This window comes from Oncorhynchus kisutch, linkage group LG25 (genome assembly GCF_002021735.2).
Source record: "Oncorhynchus kisutch isolate 150728-3 linkage group LG25, Okis_V2, whole genome shotgun sequence".
Taxonomy (NCBI): Eukaryota; Metazoa; Chordata; class Actinopteri; order Salmoniformes; family Salmonidae; genus Oncorhynchus; species Oncorhynchus kisutch.
In genome coordinates, this window is record NC_034198.2 from 31,508,755 (window position 1) to 31,526,239 (window position 17,485).

The window sequence follows — 17,485 nt, forward strand, 5'->3', positions numbered from 1 at the left end:
CCTGCCGTCACAATGAAAAATAGAAAATCAAACATTTATTTTTTGGAAACGAGATGCTGTATGCTTCTGGGCGAGGCATCATGCTGCTTGTTGACAAAATTACCAAGCGACGCAGAAGGGCGCTCCTCCCTTCCGGTTTAGCCGATGACGTGGAGTGGCTTTTGCGCAGTTCAACCCGAGCCAGTGTAAAATAACTCCTATTGGAGGTGATGGGACTTTATTGGCATGGGAAACATATGTTAACATTGCCAAAGCAAGTGAGGTAGACAATATACAAAAGTGAAATAAACAATAAAAATGAACAGTAAACATTACACTCGCAGAAGTTCCAAAATAATAAAGACATTACAAATGTCACATTATGTATATATATAGTGTTGTAACGATGTGCAAATGGTCCTCTGTTTCATTGGTCTAGGAATATGCAGGAAGTACCGCAGGGGGATCCTATTAGACTGCTGTAAAACAAAGAGCGAGAAAAATAGCCAATCGCATCACTCGTATCTTCTAGCGTCAAAGATAGCTGTCCATGTCCACCCATTCTGTTGCTGTCTTTTCAATTAGAACATTTCCGTTTATTCCTTATTTTCGGAGCTTAATCAACGCAAAGGAATATATCACTTATGGCGGCCTACAAGCTGGTGTTGATCCGTCACGGAGAGAGCAACTGGAACCAGGATAATCGATTCTGCGGCTGGTTTGACGCAGATCTGAGTGAGACTGGAGAACGGGAGGCGAGGAGAGGAGGACAGGCCCTGAAAGGTGGAATCTTATTTTTTATTTGACCAGCTAGCTACTCACTTTATATCAGACACAAACACATAAAATGTTTCCTCACTAAAGACACTGACATTGATTGTACATTTTCATAATCTATTTGAAATATCGGTCGCAACTGCTAGCCCTACAGTATTTTGGAAGCATGTAGTGCCAGTCCAGTTGGCCATTTTGCTGCCTGAAGGAAGATCAACTATCTTATTTGATGTCTATTCACTATAGAAATTGTAGTTGTGAAAACACTTGTTACCAATACCAGCAATGTCACGTGACGACCTCATCGATTTTGACATAGTATGGAGGTGTTTTGGTGGCTGTTCCCCACCGTGGTAAAGTTGGTTTGATTGTTCGATATTCGCTGGATCTTCAAACCTCAATTGCTCGTGAACGGTTTGCGCTACAGACCTAAGGCTGGTAGGCTCTTTATGGAGGAAAAAAGGGTTTAATTTTTTTTCTCCCGATTTCGACCGAGTTTTTAATAATCTCACAGCAACGATGTTGGCAGTCTGCTGCACATCCTATGCAATCTCTTGAGCGTGACACTCCGTTCCATTAAGCTACACACGAGTCATTGGACCAAGACGTCTTCTGTAGGGGGAGTTTTATTAAAACCTTGATGCTCGGTCTGAACATTACTATGCATTAGTGATGCGCGGGTTGACTCTCAACCCGTAGTCCCCGTCGTAGCCTATCCGTTTAGGGATAGATGAGGGTCAGGTGGGTGGCTTGCGGGTTGAATAAAGATAAAACACCTTAAAAATCCATAAATGTATATTTATTGTTATTTATAGGCTACACATTGTAAATCATTTGATCTTATCTGACTTGCCTAGTTAAAAAACATAATAATAATACAAAAAATACATTTAGCCTAAAATAATGAAATAAAAACCTATAACTGTATAATTATTGTTATTTATGGGCTACATTTAGCCTGAAATAATAACCTTTCTGGCATTAGAGCATAAACCTAAACTTGAGGGCTTAACTGTACACTCACGCCAAATAGCCTACACACCAATTAACGTGCTTTTGGGAACCGGCAGAAAAAGTGCCAGGTATGTGTGATACAAATTCGACAGGCACAAGATGGGGACTTTAAATAGGCGTATGGCAAGTCAAGGGAACTATAGTCTACTGTTCAGATGGGTTAAATGTAAACTGAAATCTGGACACTGACTGTAGGTCTATAACCACTCACATAGCCTTAATATTAACTCCTGCAGAATTTAAGCATTTCTTGCAGTAAATTTATGCCCCAAATGTAGGCAAAATTTAGACTCTGGGATGGGAGTGGAGAAATATGATTCTTTCAACTTGCGAGATTGTGAAAATGTGGTTAGATACCATCTGTTTTTATATATTTTTTTATATTAAAATAATTTTGTGAGGAGGACAAAGGATGTGCAGGATGTGTCCATCCCTTCTGAACAGTTTGAAGTTTCTAGGTGATGTGTCCAGAATTTGAATATTGTGATCATGCACTTTTTTGATGGTCCCTAACTAGTTGCATAGACCTTGTGGCAGCCTGCCTACAGGCTTGACATGATATTGTGATGCTCTCATTGAAATCTGGAAGCTAGACATGTGCAATGTTGTACACCTTTTCAAACCGTTTGAAGGTACAAATGTCCAGCGACTATGTCAAATCAACTTTACCATGGTTGTGACTGTACCCCTTGTTTCCACCTCGACCATGCCCTCATTCCATACCCTATGAAAGTCCCAGCTACTTCCTGGTTCAAGTCTAGGTTGAAGATGGCAATCTTATATTTTCGGCCTAGACTTGAACTAGGAAATGACTTGAGTGTGACTTTTATAACTAACCCATTACTTGTTCTGTGGTATTGCTGTCTATGGTGGGCCTATTAGTTCAGCCCCCTTTTACAATGGACGAAGGAGCAACGGAGATCCTGCATCCACTGCTTTTGATGTCACAGCTCTTCCAATGTGAACATGATGTGATGTGAACATGACGTTCTAGATGTGCTGCTTCATGCAATGAATGAAATCAAACTTACTCAGTGTGTTGGTTAGGGAAATATCTGGCTTTCTGACTCAAGTTTAGACATATTTGGGCCAAAACTTAGGCTTCTAGTAACCCTGATGATTTGATTTGAATTTGACCAGAGATGTTGCTTACATAGCAGTCCAACCACCCACCAAAATCAACCTGAATCAAACCCTGAACACATCCTTTCTCTTCCTCAGATGCTGGCTATGAGTTTGACGTGTGCTACACCTCAGTCCTAAAGAGGGCCATCCGCACTTTGTGGCTGTGTCTGGACAGCATTGACCAGATGTGGCTTCCCGTCCACCGGACCTGGCGCCTCAACGAGCGCCACTACGGTGGCCTAACGGGATTAAACAAGTCGGAGACTGCCGCCAAGCACGGAGAGGCTCAGGTGAAGATCTGGAGGCGGAGCTTCGATATCCCTCCTCCCACTATGGATCCGGACCACGACTTCTACACCGTCATCAGCAAGGTGAGGGACACACTCTCTAACATGGGGGAGAGTTGACCTGCTATGGCATCACACATCAACCTAATTTGTGAATCTTTCTTTAGGCTCACTCACATTGGGAAGAGCCTATAGTGGCAGTCTTGTTTAGGGCTGTGGCGGTGATTGTCAAGCAAATAACTGCCTGTCTCACAGTAATTTACCGTTAATTAGCATAAACATATTTAGCATCTTCTGGCTTCCACAAATAGCCTACAAGCCACTGATGCAGACCTTTGGAACATATAAATTTTTAAAAGTCTAAAAAAATCGATTTAATATAGCCTACACATCACAATAAATCCATTATTTATTTTATACAGGTCTAAATAAACATGATATGAAGAAAATGTAGTCTATTTCAGAAGAAAATAATAGCGTACTCTGAGTTGTCCTTATGTTAGGCCCTGATCTGAATATGCCATATGGCTGTGGGCTACACTAGCTCATTTAGCAGACAAAATTTGCTTAGAATTTGTATTATTTTATAGTATGAAGAATACAATTGAACATAGCTTAATAAAATAGAAAGGATATTTTCTCCAAATGATTTCAAAGGAAGTGCGCACATGCAGCTATTCTGTGTTGAGTTGTAAACAAAGAAACTGGTCCTCCTATATGCTTCATTTAGAGAGATTTATGCAACTTTAGTTGTGATACAAACATTGGGCTATATGTTTTGATGTTTAATACATTCTAAGGCTGCATGATGGGACTCTAATGATGATTTGAAAAAAGTCACAAGCTGCCCACACTTCATCAGTCTCTCATTCACAATTTGACAAGAACTTGATATTCTCACCAGGCCTCAAATTTACCGGCGGCATTCCCCGTGTGACCGTAATGCCCCCTATAAAAATCCATGCCTTCTGCGGCCAAAGCTTCAAAGCACCTCTCACTCACATGGTTCTCTCAGATGTAGCCAATGCCCGTCCTGTGATTGGGTCCTTCTCACAGGCATTTCAGCTAAGAAGTAGTGAATGAAGACCGACACATCAGGGACGCAAATGCTCGTGTCACTCTTATGGAATTCTGAGGTGCATATTGAAGATGTTACAACTGTCCACATGTATCCTACTTTTATCAGCCAACAAGCAGAGTAGGCCTAACGAACAGCCAAAACACTAGCCTGTATCAATATACTATCCCCCATAATACAAACGTTGTCCTTGTAATGGCTGTTGTTGGTGGAAGAAGAGGACCAAAGTGCAGCGTGGTTAGTGTTCATCTTTTTAATAAGAAACTGAACACTTCAAAAATACAAACCAACAAAGTGACAACCGAAATAGTTCTATCTGGTGCAGACACACAAAGACTGAAAATAACCACCCACAAAACACAAAGGAAAACCGGCTGCCTAAATATGGTTCTCAATCAGGGTCAACGATAGACAGCTGCCTCTGATTGAGAACCATATCAGGCCAAACACAGAAATAGAAAAACTAACAGACTGCCCACCCCAACTCACGCCCTGACCATACTAAATAAAGACAAAAGAAAGGAATAAAGGTCAGAATGTGACAGTCCTATTCTTTTGGTCAACTTGTTCTTCAGTGCCATAAATAAATATTCCAAACATGGTCTGGGACAGTAGTGGGATATGATATGAGCCCAAATTAATACAACTCGCATCAAAAAGAAACCATTTAAAGCAATGAGGATGATCGTTTATCTTAACATTTTGATAAACTATTAGGATATTTTTTCACATGCGCACAGTCAGGAAGTCCAGTACCCAGTTGCACAGGGCGGGGTCGAGACCCAGGGTCTCGAGCTTGATGACGAGCTTGGAGGGTACTATGGTGTTGAATGCCGAGCTGTAGTCGATGAACAGCATTCTCACATAGGTATTCCTCTTGTCCAGATGTGTTAGGGCAGTGTGTAGTGTGGTTGAGATTGCATCGTCTGTGGACCTATTTGGGCGGTAAGCAAATTGGAGTGGGTCTAGGGTGTCAGGTAGGGTGGAGGTGATATGGTCCTTGACTAGTCTCTCAAAGCACTTCATGATGACGGATGTGAGTGCTACGGGGCGGTAGTCGTTTAGCTCAGTTACCTTAGCTTTCTTGGGAACAGGAACAATGGTGGCCCTCTTGAAGCATGTGGGAACAGCAGACTGGTATAGGGATTGATTGAATATGTCCGTAAACACACCGGCCAGCTGGTCTGCGCATGCTCTGAGGGCGCGGCTGGGGATGCCATCTGGGCCTGCAGCCTTGCGAGGGTTAACATGTTTAAATGTCTTACTCACCTCGGCTGCAGTGAAGGAGGACGCTTTCCCCATGGTTCATTTTCAGGCCAGCCATGTAGGCTATTCTCCTGTTGCAAAGCAGTGTGCCTATTGCTTAGCCTATAGAAATGTTGCTCAACATGAGCTCTCATGAAGTGTTTGATTAGATTATCGAATACATTTGCATTGATGTCAGAATGATTAGAGGGACAATAGAGTGCTGAGTACCAGGCAGTTAAAGTTTGGTATGTTACTAATGACCATCAGCAGCATCAGAGCTTGGAGATGCCTAATTACCGTGACTCAACAGAGGGGCAGAAGTAGAGACTAGTATGGGCTGTGTGTTATGCTGAGGAGAGTGTTTTAGGTTATGGCTGTGTCCCATATGACACCCTATTTTATATATAGTGCACTACTTTTAACTAGAGGAGTAGTGCACACTATAAGGAACAGAGTGCCATTTGGGATACAACCTATGTGTCTGTGCCCTCTGTCTGCACCACCAGGTCCCATGGGAAGACCACAGGCCAGGGTAGGGCAGGGCAGGCCAGGGTAGGGCAGGCCAGGGTAGGGCAGGGCAGGGCAGGGTAGGGCAAACTCCAGCCCGAGAGAGCTGCTGTTGTGTGCAGGATTTCGTTCCATCTTAGCACTTATTGTTGAACTATAATCATCGATTTGATTGAAGTAATGATCTTTAAATTAAGTTGCTATGATCAGGACTGGATACAATCTACAGGGGCAGCATTTCCTCAAGCATACTGGTGGTTAGTCCTCCTGACCATTCAAACAAAATGGCTTCTGCCTCGCCTGGTCATACATGCATACATGTTTGAAGTATTTTTTAAATTCATGGTGCTCTTATATAGAACAGGGTCTTTTGGTGTTGTGTTTCAACTCTCTGAGTTAATGTATTTCAGAGGAGTATGTTGTAAGACGGTAAAGTTCAAAGTTATGCTGAGATCAGAATCGATTGGTGAATGCGTCATCAGTATTGACAGATGTGTTAAAAATTGCCACGTAGGACTATCAGAGGTATAGAGTACAGGTGCATTGGCCAACTGATCTTCATAGACTAAACATTTGGATAATGCAAATCATTTGTCAGACTTATTCAATGTACAGTCGTGGCCAAAGGTTTTGAGAATGACACAAATATATATTTTCACAAAGTCTGCTGCCTCAGTTTGTATGATGGCAATTTGCATATACTCCAGAATGTTATGAAGAGTGATCAGCTGAATTGCAATTAATTGCAAAGTCCCTCTTTGCCATGCAAATGAACTGAATCCCCCAAAAAACATCTTCCCTGCATTTCAGCCCTGCCACAAAAGGACCAGCTGACATCATGTCAGTGATTCTCTCGTTAACACAGGTGTGAGTGTTGACAAGGACAAGGCTGGAGATCACTCTGTCATGCTGATTGAGTTCGAATAACAGACTGGAAGCTTCAAAATGAGGGTGGTGCTTGGAATCATTGTTCTTCCTCTGTCAATCATGGTTACCTGCAAGGAAACACGTGCCATCATCATTTCTTTGAACAAAAAGGGCTTTACAGGCAAGGGTATTGCTGCCAGTAAGATTGCACCTAAATTATCGGATCATCAAGAACTTCAAGGGGAGCAGTTCAGTTGTTGTGAAGAAGGCTTCAGGGCGCCCAAGAAAGTCCAGCAAGCGCCAGGACCATCTCCTAAAATTGATTCAGCTGCGGGATCGGGGCACCACCAGTACAGAGCTTGCTCAGGAATGGCAGCAGGCAGGTGTGAGTGCATCTGCACGCACAGTGAGGCGAAGACTTTTGGAGGATGGCCTGGTGCCAAGAAGGGCAGCAAAGAAGCCACTTATCTCCAGGAAAAACCTCAGGGACAGACTGATATTCTGCAAAAGGTAGGGATTTGACTGCTGAGGACTGGGGTAAAGTCATTTTCTCTGATGAATCCCCTTTCTGATTGTTTGGGGCATCCGGACAAAAAGCTTGTCCGGGGAAGACTAGGTGAGAGCTACCATCAGTCCTGTGTCATGCCAACAATAAAGCATCCTGAGACCATTCATGTGTGGGGTTGCTTCTCTGCCAAGGGAGTGGCCTCACTCACAATTTTGCCTAAGAACACAGCCATGAATAAAGAATGGTACCAACACATCCTCTGAGAGCAACTTCTCCCAACCATCCAGAACAGTTTGATGACGAACAATGCCTTTTCCAGCATGATGGAGCAACTTGCCATAAAGCAAAAGTGGCTCGGGAGACAAAATATCAATATTTTAGCTCCATTGCCAGGAAACTCCCCAGACCTTAATCCCATTGAGAACTTGTGGTCAATCCTCAAGAGGCGGGTGGACCCACAAACTCCAAGCATTGATTATGCAAGAATGGGCTGCCATCAGCCAGAATGTGGCCCAGAAGTTAATTGACAGCATGCCAGGGTGGATTGCAGAGGTCTTGAAAAAGAAGGGTCAACACTGCAAATATTGACTCTTTGTATCAACTTCATGTAATTGACAATAAAATCCTTTGACATGTATGAAATGCTTGTAATCATACTTCAGTATTCCATAATAACATCTGACAAAAATATCTAAAGACACTGAAGCAGCAAACTTTGAAAATGAATATTTGTCATTCTCAACTTTTGGCCACGACTGTACATAGAACTGAAAGCACTGGACAGTTGAACGTTTCTTCCTTCTCTAGGGAATAAACAAAGATGTATTTATTTTAGGGAGTTCTTCTGAGCCAATGTGCCTTTTGCTTGCTCTTTGGTGTCTAGGCCGGGTTAATGTACAATCACTTTGGCTGCGTATACACAGGCAGCTCAATTCTGATATTATTTTTACTATACTGAACAAAAACATTAATGCAACACTTTCAACAATTTTACTGGGTTACAGGTCATATAAGAATCATTCCATTTTAAATAAATAAATGAGTCCCTAATCAATGGATTTCACATGACTGGGCAGGGGCACAGATTTGTGTCCAGAATTTGAGAGAAATAAGCTTTTTGTGCGTATGGAAATGTTCTGGTATCTTTTATTTCAGCTCATTAAATATGTGACCAGCACTTTACATGTTGTGTTTTATAACTTTTTTCAGTGTCTTGGTCTTTTGACCAATCATATCAGCTCTTCTGCCAATAATTGGGTAAAATATCATAATTGGGCTGCCTTTGTAAATAAAGCCTAAAATGACCACCGCTGATGTAAAAAGAGCTTAATAAATGTGATTTGATTGAAAGCAATATGATTGTATGAGGCTTCAGGCCCAGGTTGCTGTTAGGCATTTTTTTTTGTTTGTTGACGTACTATATTTTCTTTAGGACCGTCGTTATGGCGACCTGTCGGAGGAGCAACTTCCGTCCTGTGAGAGCCTGAAAGATACCATCGCCCGGGCACTGCCCTACTGGAACAACGAGATTGTCCCCCAGATCAAACAGGGCAAGAGGGTTCTCATTGCTGCCCACGGCAACAGCCTCAGGGGCATTGTCAAGCACCTGGACGGTAGGTAGTAGGAACTGCTTAGAACAGTGAATATCTCTAACCTCTTGGCTCTGGAGAGCCACATGGTGTGTGCAGGTTTTTGTTACAGCCTAGTAATAATGCATATTTTTGGAAAATGAACACCAGTTTTTAATTCATAAGCTGTTCATGGTCACAATTAGTCAAATCAGGTGTGTTAGAGCTGGGTTGAAACAAAAGCCTAAACACCAATAAATCCCCAGGAGTGGAATTGGAGAACCCTGATTAGTTTCTAGGAACTACCTGTGGTAGTATCGTATATTCAAGGCTGAGGTTTTACACATTCTAATCGGCACATATCGAATGTATGATATTGAAAAAAATCGCACACTGAAATATGTTGCACCTCAACCCTCCTGTGTAAGTCTCCATCTGTGTGCTCCTTATTTTTTTGTATACACTTTCTTTTGTCATTATATTTTAATTGACATGATTTACAGCATGTTGTCAACCATGTCCTGCTCTGTGCTGCCCCCTGCAGGTATGTCAGAGGAGGCAATCATGGAGCTGAACCTGCCCACAGGCATCCCCATCCTGTACGAGCTGGACAAGAACCTGAAGCCCGTCAAACCCATGCAGTTCCTGGGGGATGAGGAGACCGTCAGGAAGGCTATGGAGGCCGTGGCAGCCCAGGGCAAAGCCAAAAAGTAGAGGGAGAGAGAGGGGGCACTTTGTGTATCGTGCAGTAGGAAGTTGCACTTATCTAGGATCAGATTTTAGCCTCCCACCAATTCCCAACCTTTCATTAGGAAGGAAGCATGTATAACTGACCCTAGATCATTCTCTGTGGGAAGCTTAATTCTACTCCATGTGGCTCAGAGTAGGGGTAAAGGGATATGGGTCGGAGTAGAGGGTCAACAATACTACAGCTCTCAAAGGAGCTCTCACACACTCTACATGCAGGCCAAGAAACAGGCACTAAGAATGTGTGTTCATATTCAACTCTACTGTGCATAGAAAGTTTTTAAAATGATTATAAAGTAACTAATAAGTTAGTATAAGTGGATATTTATGGACCAAACTACTTATATGGGGACCACTGACTATCAAATCACACAGTCATCATTCCACTGGCGTATTACTGTTTCTGTAAGTCCAACAAAAGTGTTTCCCTGTTTGACGATGGATCACTGAGATTACGAATGTGGTGATGAAGCCTCATTTATTGGAAAATTGTTGGTCTTGCGTTATTATACTTCCAAGTTTCTCTAGAAAATAGTATGTATTTAGATGTTAAAGAATCATTTTTGCACTTAAAATGTAAACAGTCATGTGATTTCTACCCAAAGAAAACAACAACAAAAAAATAGCCAAATTAATAAACAGTTAAAACCACAAGAAGGGAGAAATAATTAATATTTGCACAACACACACGGTTGTACTGGTTCTTCCCTTTTTGTTTCCCTCTGCCCTGTCTGTGGTTGAGCAATTCACTGTATAACCACATCAGAAGTTGGACGACAGTGTCCATCTCCTCTTAAGGATTCGCCCCTTTTTTCTCTCCATATTTTCGCCTAAAATGACCTACCCAAATCTAACTGCCTGTAGCTCAGGACCTAAAATGACAGACCCAAATCTAACTGCCTGTAGCTCAGGACCTAAAATGACAGACTCAAATCTAACTGCCTGTAGCTCAGGACATGAAGCAAGGATATGCATATTCTTGATACCATTTGAAAAAAAACACTTTGACGTTTGTGGAAATTAATGTAGGAGAATATAATACATTAGATCTGGTAAAAGATAATACAAAGAAAAAAAACATGCTTTTTCAAAAAAAATTGTTCCATCTTTGAAATGCAAGAGAGGCAATTCATTATGTGACTTAGGAGTCTAGGTACAATTCAGATTTTGGCCACTAGATGGCAGCAGTGTGTGCACAAAGTTTTAGACTGTTCAAAATGTCTTCCCAAATGTGCCTAATTGGTTTATTGATACATTTAAGTACATAACTGTGCACTCTCCTCAAACAATAGCATGGTATTATTTCACTGTGATAGCTACTGTAAATTGGACAGTGCAGTTAGATTAACAATAATTAAAGTTTTCTACCCATATAAGACATGTCTATGTCCTGGAAAGTTTGCTTTTACTTACAACTGTCATGCTAATCACATTAGTGCACGTTAGCTCAACTGTCCCGGTATAGGGACACTGGTCCTGTAGAGGGTTTTTAAGAACTGTGGCAGAGACCAAATAGCTCTTTCTTCCATGCCCCCTTCCCTTGATATTGCTTCTTTGTGTCATGTATTTTCACAATTCACTGTAAAACCACAGAAGTTGACTGAATACCTTTCCTAGCCTTGGATGGTGCTTCTATGTGCATGTACTGCTGTTTGTAACATGTTTTTCCATCCCATTTCCTCTTGAGTAGTGTGTCCCATTTGATACTGTTTTGTCAGTGGGATCAAACGTTTGGTACCTGCACTGTCGGTCTGTTTCTGCTTTAGCCTACACCAGTGGCATTCAGGGCTAAACATTCATAGATGCAGATAGAAATAGATTGCACGTAACAGACCAACTCGCTTCTTCCACGTCCAAGCGAGCTGATTCGTTTATATATGTTTCATTTATTTCCACAATCTATGAGTAGGCCCATACTTAAGTTTATCTTAACCACCCTGTCTGCTGCTAGAACCACTCTTCTACTCTGAAAATGTGTTCATTTTATATTTGGTGGGATAACTTGACGTTTGCCTTTTCTGTTTGTAACACCTCTAAGTGGGATAACTGCAATGTAAGTACCCAATTCCTATAGGATATGCCTGTTCTATCCTTCCCCAGCCGTTCCCAATACATTCTCCTTTGACATTGTTGCCAATCTTCTGACTGAAAGGAAAATCCTTTGTAATAAAAGGTTATTTATTAGTGTTCAACTTCATTGTAATGCACTGTTTCTGAAGCCTGTGCTGAACCAATAAATGTGTGGAAAAATAAAAACATGTATTTGGTCTATATTTTTATTATAGAAATCTAAGGACACTGGTTTAGTAGGCCTCTCAGTGGCACACCTGGGCAGCCAGCCAGGACGTGACGTGTTTTTCCGTCACAAAAAAATGTCAGGTGTCGTAACTTCACTGTGACTTTACAGGGGGGGGGAGTCCCAACTGGGAAAAAATCCTTTTGAATGGTCATCAAACTCTGAAACCTTTTTTTGTGGTTTTACAGTTGTCTTGATATCCTGATAGGAAACAAATACATAGCGAAGTTAGTTTAACGGATAACTTGTTCTGTCATAATGAAAAAAAATCTAAAGGAAATGGGAGGTAAGAATGTAGTTACATTTCATTAAGTTACCTTAGTCCTTACACTTCCTTTGCAACAGAAACTAGTCAGCAGCAAAGCTAGACAGTCTTGGCGTGTCAAATCTGTGTTGGTTAGAGAATTAGCTAGTCATATCACACCGATGTGTAAACTGCTGGGTAACAACAACCTAGTTAGCTAGATGTTATTGTCGGGAGTTTGAATAACGTACCCCGTGTATATAGCCAAGTTATCATTACTCATGATTGTGTATTTATTCCTTGTTATTAGATATGTTTCTATTGATCTTTTTTTGTTCTCTGCATTGTTGGGAAGGGCCTTAAGTAACGTCATTGTTAAGTCCACACCTGTTTACGAAATGTGAGATTTTGTTTTTTAACAAGTCGACACTATTTGGTTGCTAGAGTACAGTAGCAAGCTAGCAACCTATACATGTTTTGCTTTCTAGACGATTTAATAAATTGTTTCAGAATTACTTTATACAAATTCCAGGTAAAATGACGAGTGAGACAAATTGCTTTGTGGACATACGTATATTAAGCAAATGGACAGACAGGTCGACAGTCAGATGCCGTGTTCAAAACAAGTCGGAACTCGGAAATCTCCGACTTCAGTGTGTTTTAGACAACCTAGGAACAAGCATATACGCTCTGTTCCTAGAAGACAACTGGGAACTCGTAAAAATAGGAACTCAGACTGGGAAAAATATTTTTGAACGGTCATCCAACTTGGATATCCAAGTCAGAAACGCGAACATCTTTGTAGAGCTCCGACTTTCCGACCTGAATATAAACTATGTCAGATTTTGACCTCTTTTCTCTCTCTCTCCCCCTCTCTCTCGTTACCATTTGTCTTGAAAGCACCATTGATATCCTGATAGGAAACAAATAACATAGCAAGGTTAGTGTTTAACGGACAACTTGTTCTGTCATAATGAAACAAAATACGATCTAATGGAAATGGGAGGTAAGAAACGAGTTAGCTGCATTTCATTAAGTTACCTTAGTCCTTACACTTCCCGTGCAACATAAACTAGACGGCAGCAAGCTAGACTTTTAGCTTGTTAGAAAGCTAGCTAGTTTACCACTAGGTCAAGGTTCCCCAACTGGCTTCCTGCGGGTGGTTTTATTTGCGCCCCCCCCAAAAAAAACACATTTTGTTTTCATTGTTGGACATAAGACTTAAAACACCAGGAAATCAACTTCAATTAATTTTAATTCAAATAATCTGTTCCGGTGAAATTGACGAGTGAGACAAATTATTTGTGAACATGCATATTGACTTAATGCAAATGGACACGTCGACTTGTGTGTGATTGTCTATTACTGTCAGATACTCTGTATGTTCATAGAAGACAACTGGGAACTCGTAAAAATACGAGCTCAGACTGGGAGAATTCATTTTTAAAGGTCGTCCAACTTGGAATTCAAAGTCGGAAACTCGGAACATCTTTCGAAAGCTCTGACTTTCCGACCTGAAGATCAGATCAAATCAAAGATTATTTGTCACGTGCGCCGAATACAACAGGTGTAGTAGACCTTACAGTGAAATGCTTACAGGTTCTAACCAATATTGCAAAACAGTATTAGGTGAACAATAGGTAAGTAAAGAAATAAAACAACAGTAAAAAGACAGGCTATATACCGTAGCGAGGCTATACAAGTAGCGAGGCTACATACAGATACCGGTTAGTCAGGCTGATTGAGGTAGTATGTACATGTAGATATGGTTAAAGTGACTATGCATATATGATGAACAGAGAGTAGCAGCAGCGTAAAAGAGGGGTTGGGGGGAGCACAATGCAAATAGCCCGGTTAGGCAATGTGTGGGAGCACTGGTTGGTCGGGCCAATTGAGGTAGTATGTACTTGAATGTATAGTTAAATTGACTGTGCATACATGATCAACAGAGAGTAGTGTAACGGATGTGAAACGCTAGCTTAGTTGGTGGTGCGCGGTAAATAGTGTTTCAATCGGTGACGTCACTTGCTCTGAGACCTTGAAGTAGTGGTTCCCCTTGCTAAAAAAAAAAAAAGTGGTTCCCCCGCGGCTTTTGTGGTAACGATGCTTCGAGGGGTGACTGTTGTTGATGTGTGCGGGTTCGCGCCCGGGTATGGGCGAGGGGACGGTCTAAAGCTATACTGTTACATTGATGACTGTTACATTGATGCTGTTGACCCGGATCACTGGTTGCTGCGGAAAAGGAGGAGGTCAAAAGGGGGGTGAGTGTAACGGATGTGAAACGCTAGCTTAGTTGGTGGTGCGCGCTAAATAGTGTTTCAATCGGTGGCGTCACTTGCTCTGAGACCTTGAAGTAGTTTGCTTTGCAAGGGCCGCGACTTTTGTGGAGCGATGGGTGAACGATGCTTCGTGGGTGACTGTTGTTGATATGTGCAGAGGGTCCCTGGTTCGCGGCCGGGTATGGGCGAGGGGACGGTCTAAATTTATACTGTTACAGTGAGCACAATGCAAATAGCCCGGTTAGCCAATGTGCGGGAGCACTGGTTGGTCGGCCCAATTGAGGTAGTATGTACATGAATGTATAGTTAAAGTGATTATGCATATTAGAGGTCGACCGATTAAGATTTTTCAACACCGATACCGATTATTGGATGACCAAAAAAAGCAGATACCGGTTAATCTGCAGATTAAAAAATAAAATAATAATAATAATAATATTTATTTGTAATACTGACAATTACAACAATACTGAATGAACACGTATTTTAACTTAATATAATACATCAATAAAATCAATTTAGCCTCAAGTAAATAATGAAACATGTTCAATTTGGTTTAAATAATGCAAAAACAAAGTGTTGGATAAGAAAGTAAAAGTGCAATATGTGCTATGTAAGAAAGCTAACGTTTCAGTTCCTTGCTCAGAACATGAGAACATATGAAAGCTGGTGGTTCCTTTTAACATGAGTCTTCAATATTCCCAGGTAAGAAGTTTTAGGTTGTAGTTATTATAGGAATTGTAGGACTATTTCCCTCTATACCATTTGTATTTAATTAACCTTTGACTATTGGATGTTCTTATAGGCACTTTAGTATTGCCAGTGTAACAGTATAGCTTCCGTCCCTCTCCTCGCTCCTCCCTGGGATCGAACCAGCACCACAATGACAACAGCCACCATTGAAGCAGCGTTTCCCATGCAGAGCAAGGGGAACAACTACTAGAAGGCTCAGAGCGAGTGACGTTTGGAACGCTATTAGCGCGCGCTAACTAGCCAGCCATTTCACTTCGGTTACACCAGCCTCATCTCGGGAGTTGATAGGCTTGAAGTCATAAACAGCGCAATGCTTGACGCACAACGAAGAGCTGCTGGCAAAACGCATGAAAGTGCTGTTTGAATGAATGTTTACGTGCCTGCTTCTGCCTACCACTGCTCAGTCAGATACTTAGATACTTGTATGCTCAGTCAGATTACATGCAACGCAGGACATGCTAGATAATATCTAGTAATATCATTAACCATGTGTAGTTAACTAGTGATTATGATTGATTGTTTTTTATAAGATAAGTTTAATGCTAGCTAGCAACTTACCTTGGCTTACTGCATTCGCGTAACAGGCATTCTCCTTGTGGAGTGCAACGAGAGAGAGGCAGGTCGTTATTGCGTTGGACTAGTTAACTGTAAGGTTGCAAGATTGGGGCCCCGAGTTGACAATGTGAACATCTGTCGTTCTGCCCCTGAACAAGGCAGTTAACCCACCGTTCAGAATTATCGGAAGCTCCTAGTTCCCAGTGAGACATTTCAGTTGACTTGACCCTCCAAGTGGGAGACTCTGTGAAATGCGTGTTTGACAATTACAACCAATATATATAATGTAGCTAGTCTGTAGCTAGTCTGACCATATTTGTTAATGTTATGGAAGTTGTCAAATAAAAATTGTATTGTATACACGTATACATATTTTGCAGACGTTTATGCAGGTGTAGAATATTTCTTATGTTTCTAGCTCCAAAAGTGCAGTAATACCTCACAATACAGACAAATCCCAAAATGTTAAGACGGGAATTTAAAAATATCAGAACAAGCAATGTCAGAGTCCGGAGTATGAATATATATGTATGTGGTGGTGTGTATAGACAGTATGGACAGTATATGATTAGAAAAGGTGTACAGCAGTACTTCAAGTGCATTCGGAAAGTATTCAGATGAGTGGTACCGATTAATCGTCCAACTTGTATTTATTTGTAATAATGACAATTAGAACAATACTGAATGAACACTTATTTTAACTTAATATAATACATCAATAAAATCAATTTAGCCTCAAATAAATAATGAAACATGTTCAATTTGGTTTAAATAATGCAAAAAAATTATAATGCACAAAAAGTGTTGGAGAAAATAGTAAAAGTGCAATATGTGCCATGTAAGAAAGCTAACGTTTAAGTTCCTTGCTCAGAACATGAGAACATATGAAAGCTGGTGGTTCCTTTTAACATGAGTCTTCAATATTCCCAGGTAAGAAGTTTTATGTTGTAGTTATTATAGGAATTATAGGACTATTTCTCTCTATACCATTTGTATATTATTAACCTTTGACTATTGGATGTTCTTATAGGCACTTTAGTATTGCCAGTGTAACAGTATAGCTTCCGTCCCTCTCCTCGCCCCTACCTGGGCTCGAACCAGGAACACATTGACAACAGCCACCCTCGAAGCAGCGTTACCCATGCAGAGCAAGGGGAACAACCACTCCAAGTCTCAGAGCAAGTGACGTTTGAAACGCTATTAGCTTGCACCCCGCTAACTAGCTAGCCATTTCACATCGGTTACACGAGCCTAATCTCAGGAGTTGATAGGCTTGAAGTCATAAACAGCTGCTGGCAAACGCACAAAAGTGCTGTTTGAATGAATGCTTACTAGCCTGCTGGTACCGACTGCTCTATCAAATCATAGACTTAGTTATAACATGATACCACACAGAAATACGAGCCTTAGGTCATTAATATGGTCGAATCCGGAAACTATTAACTCGAAAACAAGACGTTTATTCTTTCAGTGAAACACGTAACCGTTACTTCTGTATTTTATCTAACGGGTGGCATCCATAAGTCTAAATATTCCTGTTACATTGCACAACCTTCAATGTTATGTCATAATTACGTAAAATTCTAGCAAATTAGGCGGCCCAAACTGTTGCATATACACTGACTCTGCGTGCAATGAACGCTAGAGAAGTGACAC

General features: G+C 41.2%; 2 protein-coding genes across 4 annotated transcripts in view; both read left to right on the plus strand.

The window, feature by feature from the left end:
* Nucleotides 1-341: 341 nt before the first annotated feature.
* On the plus strand, nucleotides 342-11,958 carry LOC109880189 (phosphoglycerate mutase 1). The gene is made up of 4 exons (XM_020472420.2): nucleotides 342-762; nucleotides 2,989-3,263; nucleotides 8,820-9,000; nucleotides 9,500-11,958. Exons 1-4 carry the CDS (start codon nucleotides 624-626, stop codon nucleotides 9,667-9,669), a joined length of 765 nt encoding a protein of 254 aa, XP_020328009.1. The 5' UTR covers nucleotides 342-623; the 3' UTR covers nucleotides 9,670-11,958.
* A 166-nt stretch (nucleotides 11,959-12,124) lies between these two features.
* Nucleotides 12,125-17,485, plus strand: part of LOC109880195 (serine/arginine repetitive matrix protein 2) — a 42,218-nt gene continuing 36,857 nt past the window's right edge. The window contains exon 1 of one of the 3 annotated variants that reach the window (XM_031804516.1): nucleotides 12,125-12,284. The gene's annotated coding sequence lies outside the window, so the exon portion shown is untranslated. Of the gene's footprint in view, nucleotides 12,285-13,122; nucleotides 13,249-13,487; nucleotides 13,810-17,485 lie in introns of those variants that run through there. The other 2 variants (XM_031804518.1, XM_031804517.1) reach the window with 2 other exon arrangements.

What these genes read in the sequence shown, in the direction of transcription:
- LOC109880189 (XM_020472420.2), top strand. Translation starts at nt 624, where the DNA reads ATGGCGGCCTACAAGCTGGTGTTGATCCGTCACGGAGAGAGCAACTGG. An exon ending in AGGAGGACAGGCCCTGAAAG is followed by an intron (nt 763 to 2,988) that starts GTGGAATCTTAT and finishes TCTCTTCCTCAG; the next exon opens with ATGCTGGCTATGAGTTTGAC. An exon ending in TCTACACCGTCATCAGCAAG is followed by an intron (nt 3,264 to 8,819) that starts GTGAGGGACACA and finishes TATTTTCTTTAG; the next exon opens with GACCGTCGTTATGGCGACCT.